Source organism: Populus nigra, chromosome 15, assembly GCF_951802175.1.
Source record: "Populus nigra chromosome 15, ddPopNigr1.1, whole genome shotgun sequence".
In the NCBI taxonomy this organism is placed as follows: domain Eukaryota; kingdom Viridiplantae; phylum Streptophyta; class Magnoliopsida; order Malpighiales; family Salicaceae; genus Populus; species Populus nigra.
Genome location: NC_084866.1, coordinates 10,675,040 through 10,685,395, shown reverse-complemented (window position 1 = coordinate 10,685,395; position 10,356 = coordinate 10,675,040). Strand labels below are relative to the sequence as shown.

The window sequence follows — 10,356 nt, the reverse complement described above, 5'->3', positions numbered from 1 at the left end:
TTGGCTGCAAAATCTTTCAGAAGTGTTAAAAGTGTGGTAATCATTATTTAAAAAAAATATTATTTATTTATATATATATATATTGAAATAATATTTTTGACAATCAACCCATTAAAACAATTAAAAAATATATAAAAAATTATTTTTAATTAAAAAATTTAAATTTTGATCAATTTCTATTTTAAGCTGCAATCCCAAACCGGCGCTTAAAAAAAAGAAAAAGAAAAGATGGCGGGAAGGATGAGAAAGTGGCACCCATGTAAAATTGTAAATAAATGACCACAGGCTTCTTTGAGACGCTAACACAGAAAATTTATGATAGACAGAAAACGCAACAGCAGAGGCTGTGACAGAGAGACATAAAAATGTATGGGAGCAGCCAATTCGATGGAAGCGCCGCAGCCTTCATGGGCGGCGGATTCATGCCTACTCAAACCGCTCACCCTCCTTCTGATTCCTCCTCCATCTCCAAAGTACCTTTTCATTTCTCGTCTTTTTACTCGGTTTTACTTTGATCATCAAATAAATTGAAAATTTCCTAATTTTGTTTAAATAAACGGTAGATCAGGGTTTTGGTTTATGCTTTTCCTGAACCTAGGAAAATTAGCTATACCTTGTAGTTCGTGGGAGCATAAGAAGATTATTAGGGTTTTATTTGTATTTTTTTTTTTGAATGACAGAATCGGGAGGCGCGGTGCTTGTTTCCGCTGACTGTGAAGCAGATAAGCAACCTAGCAAGTAATGATGAATCTAATTTCACCATTGATGGTGCTGAAGTTAACAATGTAATGTTTTGTTTTTATCACACTAGTAGGACTTGGGTTCTCTTTCTTTCTTCTTCTCTTTTTTTTTAATTGGATTATGAGGTTTTTCTTTAAAAAAATTGTTTAGGTTACAATTGTGGGGAGGGTATCCCACAAGGAAGACAAGGCCAGCGAGTACACTTTTTTAGTTGATGATGGAACTGGACAGATTGAATGTACCAAATGGTGAATTTCCTTTCAATTTTGTTGGTTTTTTTTTAAACAAATTCCGTGTCGGGGAATTGCACCGTGGGGTTATTTAGTGTTCCATTTGATTAAGTTGTGTTTAGTGTTTAAATTAGTAATATTGTGGCTATAATGCACTTTTTTTCATGTTGTACAGGGTTCAAGAAAGCTTAGATACAGAACAAATGGGGGAAATCTTGTATGTTTTGTACCGCACTCAGACTATGCCTACTTGCCCTTTCTTAAAATTCTTGTTGCTTATAGTTTAATTGATTAATTAATTTTCTTTGCCAAGTATAATTTTCCACCACATCATGTTTTTCAGTGAAAAGATTGTGTGCATGTTGGGCTGTTGAGGTTGTGTGAGGAAAATAAATGGAAGCTTGAAAAAGTTTTGCATGTTGACTTGGAATGGAAATTGCTGGTGTAGGATGCCAAGTTTTATTTCGATTTCCTTCAACCTCAGCAGCCAAGATGAGCATGAAAAATTATTCCTGAACTAATTGTTTAACACCTAAATAGATTTTCAAGTGACCTCATCTTTTTACAATTAAATTAATATGTTTGATACTATTTTAATTACCTTTACTGTAGAGTTGGCATGTATGTTCGTGTTCATGGACATTTGAGAGGGCTGCAAGGCAGAAGGTTCTTGAATGTCTTCTCCATTAGGTATGCATTTGTATTTCCTTTTCTTTCATCTGTTTATTTTTTCATGAATACGGACAAGGTAGACCTGCAACCCAGCACAGAATGCCTGTTACTCTATAGTTATTAAGTCATTGTTGGATAAGATATAGGCCCATAAATTGTCTACATGCTGTTTGATTATTATATTTCTATGTCAGTCATCTTTTGAAATCCTATATGGTCTAATTACTATTGAGGTGTCTGGTTAACTCGCAATTTGAATTTTTTAGTTACCTTTATTTATATTTTAACTGCACAACTTACTCTATGTAATAATTCTCAAGTCATAACATAAGTTTTTCCAGACTATTCCTATAAGGATGCTACTTAAGTTTGTATTTCAAAGTTCCATTACCAGGGAAAAGTTCTTTCCTAACCTCAGGGCAGTTGCTTTGAAAAAAATAGGAGAAGCTGCAATTTGATTCTTTTAACAATAGTTTGGAACCATCCTTCTGATTTATTAGGACTAAGGTGGGTCATTTTAAGGGATGTGTTGAGATTAGGAGCTCATCTTCCCCCCTTTTGACTTAAATTTGCACTAAAATGGTGTGTTCTTGTTCAATTGAATGTAGAGGAGCAATAGCATTTTAAGCAAACTATTTTACTTTTGCATTTCTTTGAAGATAATACCCGTATTGTCTTGCTTATAGATCTTCTGACATTTTTATCTAATGGAATACCCTTTAATCTTATTCAAAGAAATTTGGAGGCAACCAGATACGCGTTGACTTATCATATTTTCTTGGTGCCAAACATACTGAGTAAAGATGATTTATTTTTGTACAATTTTGGAACCAGCATCCAAGTCTCTTTGTACAAGCTTGATCTTGTGCATATTTCACCCCTTTTGCCTGCCTTGCTCCTTTTTATGGATCTGCAGTCATTCAATTTTACAAATACAAACTATTTTCATGCATTGCATGTTATGGCAAGCAGAAAACAACAAATTTTAGGTTGACTTGGCTTCATTATTATTTTCTTGCGTCTGTTAGCAGTATGTGTATGTTTGAATCAGGAACTGTATGGGAGAAGTCAGTTTGTTAATGTTACTTATTCTCAAATCTTCAGTTGCAGCATTTGTTTCTTGTAAGAGAGTTGCAGCGCATCTGGATAAAACAATGCTGTCTGTTGTGTTGAATACAGTGTTGTCAAAGGCATAAGGTGATAAAAGGTGCTAAGCCTGTAAAATGCCCGAGGCGCACCCTAGGTGCTTGCTCAAATGAACCAAGGCGATATGCTATAGATTAACAAAAAAGTGTATAATATTATATTATATTATATAAATCTAAAATTTATATCTCCCCAATTAAGATTAGATCATTAGAAAATAAAAATAAAATATAAAATACCATAACATGGTCATATAAAGCTATATTTCTCACCCTTAAAACAAAATAAGATAATTTAAAGTAGTAACAAATAGATTAAAAAGCAAACTTAAATATCATCATTTTTATTCATTAATCTTCAAAAAATCTTCATCCATGCTTTCTTGTTATGTACTTGTGTTGTTGTTCTCTGACTCTGTTCAATGCAAAGTTTGGCTGGTGTTTCTCTTCAAGCATCCTTCCTTGACATGACTGCATGTCTCCCTCTTTAATTAATTTTTTTATTTTTTTACCCTAATATTTGTTTTTTACAAAAATACCCCTAAGTTGTTTCTTGTGGTAAATAAAAAAATGGACAAATAGGTCAAAACATAAATCAGTTAAAAAAAATCCAACAGAAAAAGAAGTATTTCAACTAGGCACTTGACTCAGGTAGCTTTTCATTGAAATTCATTGCATGAGGCTAATAAAGGTGCTGTAGACTCGCCTTGTCTGGAGCGCCTAGGCTAACTTGAATGTATGACTTTTCCCCATCCGTGTACTTTCTATTCTCTCTTCCTTTACTTGAGAGATCCTAGCAAATATATATACTTGAGAGGGTTTATTTTCATTTTTATTGCAATTATACTGAATACTAATTGAGTATTAACTCTGTTATTGGCCAACTCAACCCATCTTAAGCTGTGTGGTTAGGTGCCTTGATCGAGCAATTTTGCATTTCTGGTCTGAATGCATGAGCTTTGAATATTCTTAGCATGGTGTTCTCAGTAGTTTGCTGTCAGAAATGGTGTTTCCATTTTAATTCTCTAGTGGCTGACTATGATTGCTGGTTTTGAATTTGGAGTCTAGGCAAAAGATGACAAACTGGTCGTTGCACAGTACCACTTCAACACTATTCTTTTGGCCCTCAGAACCTTCTCTCAATGTTTCACCTTTTAAAAATTAAAGTAAAATTATTAAAATTTCACATCTAAATATCAAAGTGACATTCTTTTGTTTGTTAGTATTAATATCCATTGACAAGAGATTCCCGTTTTGGACTTCCTTTTTCATAGCTTAATTTCATGCATCTAATTAATGAAAAACTGCCTCTTTTGACAAAAGAAAGCTATCATGGTGACAATTGTTTGTCCTGTTTCCTAGTTGAATTATTTGTCTGAATAAAACCTCCAGCATTTTATGTGTTATTTTTCTGACTATTAACGTGTCTTGTAGAGTCTTAACTTCAGACTTTTTGTGTGGTTTTCAGGCCTGTTACTGACTTTAATGAGATTCCAGGCCATTTCATTGAGTGCATATATGTCCACTTCTACAATACCAGGTTACAGGTATTGGTCTATTTATTGCAATAATGCTCTAGTTTATTTCAGTATGATTTTGTAATTGATACGATACAGTAGCTTTGATTGTGCACCACATTTTCTTACTGGATATGACCTCATACCACTAAATTCAGGGTGTCACTTCTCAGCCCCCGGTAGCAAATTCAACAAGTATCCCTTTAAAGGGATACCAAACTGCCCCTCCATATCAAGTAATCAATCTCATCCTGGGAATATTGTTTTGCTGGCTTGTTGAGTGATCTTTTTATTGGTGCTCAAATTTTCTTCTTTCAGTCTTCTGTGTATTCCAGTGCTGATGGACTGAACAATGTTAGTCAGATGATATTAAATTTCTTGCAGCAACCTGCATATCTGTAAGTTACATTTGATACCCTGAAATTCTGAAGTGAAACTTTTATTTTAATGAATGTTGCTAGATGAAATAGAACACAAACCATTGGATGCATGTGACCCACAGATGGGTGTCAGTGCCACATATCCAATGGTGCTGGGAATTCATGTCTCTTTTTTCATTAAACATGGCACTACTCAACTCTTCAATGAATTTTCTTGTCTTCATAGTGTTGAACTCTCATTAAGCTCTTTTCTTATATATCTACTTCTATCTGCTGTTACTTATTCAGTTTAACCTAGCACATCATATAACAATTTGGATGTGTTCTCTTGTTAATTGTTTTATTTTTTTTTGAAATCTTTAATTGAACACTTGAACTTGCGACCAGGAAAATCTATAGGCAAGTGGTCAGCTGGTCATATCTACAATAGGGTCCGTGATAATTTATAAGGGGAGAATAGCTATAGCCTCTTGGCAACTTTTAGTAGCTGCTAAACTAAAACTCCCTTGTTTACCCCTGTTTCCTGTAATGCACCACTGCTTTCAAATATTAACTCTAGTAACAATTTGCAAGAAGCAAATACAAAAACATAGAACATGCCACTCCCGTGAACGAGCTTGTATAAGGTGGTCAAAAGATGACTGGATAGAGAATGGAAATTAGCATGCCTATCAATATGTTCTGCATCCACAATACCATTTACTTGATTAATTACATGTAATTACAGATTATGTATGAACTCTCCAATTCCATTTAATGCATTGTAATAACGTCCAGTGGAACATAATTTTCTCAATGCTCTGTTTAACCCACTATTAATAAACCATAGAAGTTTAAATAAGATGATTCGTTTTGTGGTAGATTTATAAAAGATGAATAGTTAGTTCGTCCAAAGACTATTCTGCACTTTTGTCTGCACAAATGTGCAGCCAAGTTCTTGTGTTTGTGTGATAGATGCGAGTTATGCTTGAACATGTCTGTATGCAGACATGCATCCTTTTCTGGATGTTAACAACATTTGGTCCTTGATGAGATCTTAGACTCTATGTACTTTGATTCGGCACTCTAAAGTTTATCCGGTAGTCAAGCTTTATTGTTATTCATGTATTTGCTGCATGCTCATTGTATGTTGTTTGAGAACTTTGACCCATTGTGATCTTCAATTCTCTAGGAACACTGAGGGAGCTCACTATGATGTCATTGCCCGCCAGCTAAACATTCCAATGAATAAGCTCAAGTCTCTTTCTCCCGCCCCCCTTGTATGTGTAAGCTTTCAGAGAGGAATTTGCTAACACCCCTCTCCTTGCTCTTTGACAGGGAAGAACTACAGATGCTGGTTGACAATGGCCTTGTTTATACAACAATCAACGATGATTACTATAAGTCTACTGTTAATGCCTGATATCCTTATATGTTTTGCTAATGGTCATGCGGCCTTGGCAGTATTTGGGATTTGTTTCCCTAATCATCCTCAGCATGGTTGAGAAAAGTAGCACACTTTGTGTAAGGTTTGTCCATGGAATGTGCTTCCGTTTGTTTATATGAAATGAAGGAAGAGTCCTGCTGTTATATAGCATATTATAGTTATATAGAGCCCATTTAATCTCCTTGGTACGGTGACATTGCCAACGGTCCAGTAATCTGCCATTCTATCGTGCCCAATGAAGGGCAAAGGATGCAGTCTCGTGTTCAAGTCCAGCTTTGTCAGTGTGTTTGTATGAGAAAGCTTCCATTGCACAGAAAATTAAACACGAGAAAATACTAGGAAGAGGTAGGTGGGTCTTGAGAACACTAACCCATTTGTTTCTGCAGGGACAGACAGAACAAGTTTCTGGAAGGTCGCACGTGTGAACCGATAAGGTTTTTCGAAATCACGTGCGCTAACAAGACAACAGCCTACCTCCGTAGCCCTGCCTCGGCAACCGAGCTAGTTGTCTTCTAATTGAGAGAGGGCACGTGCAAGTTGTCTTCTAATTGAGAAAGGGCACGTGCACTAGCCCTAAATCTTTGACCATTCTCAGTTCAGATTGTTTACAAGCAACTTATTTAATAACAGCAAGTTACAGCCTTTGTCTTATTTCAGTTGTTAATTTTGCCCAAGTAGACTATGACTCTGAGAGCTTCCTTTATTCCCTCGGCCTGGCTGTAATTGTAGAATCAAGGATGGGTAAATACATGTCTTACAAAAGAATGAAAGAAATAATAATAAATGACAAGAAGGTGTATAGAAGGGTGATTATTTCTGGTTTGGTTTGGTTTTTATTTTAAAAAATTACCAAGTTATTTTAAAAAAAATTAAAATCGAAACCGATTTGAAATTGATTTTAACCCCGATTAATTTTGATTTTAGTTAATTTATGTCTAGAAAAATTTATATATAGTTTTTTTGGGCCTTTTGTGATTTCTAATGGGCTTTTGAAAGCCTTGTAATTGGTCTGAAAAGTCAGAGAAGATGTTGGAATGCACTGGATGTGAGGGAATAGTGGTGGCGCGTCATCGCCGATAGAAAAAAAATCTTATGGATCAGAATTGACTTCTCTTTTCTCTTCTTGTGGTGGCAGTGTTGTATCTAATTACCTACAAACAAGGGAAATTCACACAAAACAATCGATTTTATTTTTTATTGTAACAATCTCGGTTTATTTTTTTTCATAGATGGCTTCTGTTAGTGGCTCAAGGCATAGAGGTTTGGCTGGGTCGTGGTTTGTTTTGAGGAGCAGCGTTGATTGGAGAAGGCATTGGATGAGGCTTCGGCTGGAGTGGCTGGAGTTATAATTGTCGGTTGAGATGGAAGTTGGTGTGTGGTGTATCTCAACGTCGGTGGGGATGGAAATGGGTTTGTGTTGGTGGTGTTGTCACGGGTTGGAAAAGCAGGTGATGGTTGCGCTACTGGAGGGTTCAATTCTGTTGATGATAGGATGAGAAAGAATCGGTGGTGTTGGCGGTGTTATATTTGCTCGGTGAGTTTATTTTTGTATTTTAAAAATGTTAAAGTGTTTTTGAAAAAAATTATATATTTTTATTTTTATTATTTTAAATTAATTTTTTTGATTTTTTAGATTATTTTAATGCGTTGATATCAAAAATAATTTTTTAAAAATATAAAAAATATTATTTTAATATATTTTCATGTGAAAAGTATTTTAAAAATACAATTACAACCATATTCTTAAACAGGCTTAGTTGTTAGACGTTGTTTGTCTTGAGGAGCCGTTATCACTTTGATTGTTATTTGGAAGTGTTATTACTGTTCTCTTACATCCAGTGCATTCCGATTAAAGGTTGGGTGTGGGAGAAAGGTGGCGATGACTGGTTTGCTAGAAACTTAGGGTTAGAAAACATTTTTTTTTAAATTTATTGTACTCGTAGATTTTTTAGTTTTATTTTAACTTATTTGGTTCGGTTATTTCAGTTTCAGTCTTATAAAATCAAACTAAAACAAACTAAATGTTTTTCTAATTGGTTTTTTTTCATCTTGTTTTTTAGACCTACTAATTTGCTTCTTTTTTTTATGGTTAAGAATGTTATCTTATGATTATCAAACAACATTTAGATACTAAGATTTAACTTCATTTTTCCCGTTACATGTATAAGTAACGGGAAAAATTATTTTTATATAATTGCTTTAATTAATTAAACTGCAACCCGCGGAAGATAATGCAAATAGGGTCTCCTTTCCGTTTTTGTAGAGGATTCTGACATGACTAGAAAGGCACCATTGGGAACCAGATAAACAGTACGGTGCGTATATACATACATATACACGTTTTAACCTAAAATTACAGTGATATATTTTATGGCCAAAAGGTTTAACAATCGGCATCTAAAAGGGTACATTTATAAAAGGTAGTGAGTAAATGGATCAAGTTTTTCAAGCCTGTGGCGGCATAAACCTATGGTAACGACTTCACGAATCTTGACTCTGTCCTGTAACACTGCAAGAGTCTGTCAATCGGATGGCGCAGAATGAGCATAACGAACCTACGAGGGTCCATGTACCATTATCATCATACACGAACGTATACCATTTAATTTAATAAAAATCTAAACAATTACAGCAACGGTTTCTGGCTGGAGAGAGAGAGAGAGAGAGAGAGAGAGAGAGAGAGAGAGAGAGAGAGGAAATCCCTCCAAATAAAATACAAAAGATGTCATGTGAGTTGTGATCATGAACTAATAATAAAAAAATGCAAGCTAAGCGAACGTGAGGAATGATTCGTTTCACTGACAACAAATGTTACTTTAAACATAGTTTGACCAGGAACCAAAAATGGCCTTGAATTTAAATATTTCCGTCGTTAGCTAGCTTTTACTGTGAAGATGGGAACACACTCCCGCCGAACACTCTGCCAATAATCTCAATTTTAACTTGGAAAAATACCTTCTTTTTGCGACTTTGCTTAGAGTAAAAGCATTATTTAACACTATCATCAAGCCGGGTTTTGAGGCCGCCTGGTGATATTACCTAATCTCTTTTCATGCGGGTTTTGCTTGTCTTGCTGTTTGGTTAATTGGCTGGGTGCTTTGTTGTTTGGTCTGTGTCTTCTGAGTCACTATGAGACAACCCTTTGTGTTACAAGTGGCCATAGCTTCCGCAGTGGCGGAGGTGGCGATTCTAGAAGTGATGGGATCTTGTTTCTTACCTAATCTTATCGCCTTTATCATATTTGATGTTTAAAATACAATTTGAATTGGATTCCTGTTACCTTATTTAGATAAGGATTATCATGGCAGAATGTTATGGAGTCTTAGGACCTTACGTGGTTAGGCATTTTGTCGAATAAGCGATTCACTACTAGAGCCTCTAGAGTGAAAAAGAAGGCACTGAACATAGTAAAAATGTCTCAAAGAGACTAGAGAAGGCTGAAAAAATCACATCAGTTTATTTCTTCTTTATAGTATAAAAAAAATCAATAAGAGAAAAGAAAAAAATTTAAAATAAAATAAAATAAAATTAGAAAATACTTACTTGGGAATTAAAAGGGAAAATACTTACCTTAAACATCTTAAAAGGATAAAAAATAAAGGAAAAGAAACTAGTTGCCGATGTAATAGGTGTTGCTCTGTCATGCGCTATTCATGGTGCTACTGTAGAAAATACTTTATTTGAAGATGATGAATATGCAAATATATTTCATGCTTTTAACTCAACTCAAGTATTTTTACATTAAAAAAAATATTATTGACCCGCTGTGGAGCGGGGGCCAATATGCTAGTTATTATATTATTACGTAATAGTTATTTTTTAAAAAAATATATTGAGATAATTTTTTTTTGATTTTTTAAAATTGATTTTTTATATCATCACATCAAAATAATATAAAAACATCAAAAAAATATTAATTTGAATTAAAGAAAAAAATATAAAAAAATCAAACATGCTTTAATAAAGAAATTGAATCTAACCTCAAATGAAAAACAATTATCATTACCTAACTTTTGTACAATATAAAAAATATCTCATCAATTTATTTTCTCTTTACCGTATGAAAAAAAATAAATAAGAAAAAAAATCTAAAAAGGCAAAAAAATGGAAATATTTGGCGGTCCAACCAAACTTAATAGCATTGGGTCCGGCTGCCAAGTCAGACCTAGTTACTTTTGAAATAGAAAACAGAAAAGACAATGTCTCCATCAACACTTTTTGACTAAAAAATAGCAAAAGCAATGC

At 34.3% G+C, this 10,356-nt stretch overlaps 1 protein-coding gene across 2 annotated transcripts; it reads left to right on the top strand.

Annotated features, from left to right (window-relative positions):
• Window positions 1-264: 264 nt before the first annotated feature.
• LOC133674150 (replication protein A 32 kDa subunit B-like) lies at window positions 265-6,762 on the top strand. 2 transcript variants are annotated; one of them, XR_009835149.1, is made up of 11 exons: window positions 265-473; window positions 681-785; window positions 892-989; window positions 1,147-1,188; window positions 1,584-1,661; window positions 4,257-4,335; window positions 4,464-4,541; window positions 4,624-4,703; window positions 5,857-5,922; window positions 6,003-6,193; window positions 6,498-6,762. XR_009835149.1 is itself a non-coding variant. In XM_062095154.1 (10 exons), the coding sequence occupies exons 1-10, from the start codon at window positions 366-368 to the stop codon at window positions 6,085-6,087; spliced, it is 819 nt and encodes a 272-aa protein (XP_061951138.1). In that variant the 5' UTR covers window positions 265-365; the 3' UTR covers window positions 6,088-6,261. The 2 variants fall into 2 exon arrangements, 1 of the variants encoding a protein (XP_061951138.1); XM_062095154.1 differs by lacking the exon at window positions 6,498-6,762 and having other exon boundaries at window positions 6,003-6,261.
• The last annotated feature ends 3,594 nt before the right edge of the window (window positions 6,763-10,356 follow it).

Excerpts from the sequence above, each read along its gene's own strand:
- LOC133674150 (XM_062095154.1), top strand. The coding sequence starts at position 366 with ATGTATGGGAGCAGCCAATTCGATGGAAGCGCCGCAGCCTTCATGGGC. Across the intron at positions 474-680 it reads ATTCCTCCTCCATCTCCAAA|AATCGGGAGGCGCGGTGCTT; the intron begins GTACCTTTTCAT and ends TTTGAATGACAG. Across the intron at positions 4,704-5,856 it reads TTGCAGCAACCTGCATATCT|GAACACTGAGGGAGCTCACT; the intron begins GTAAGTTACATT and ends TCAATTCTCTAG.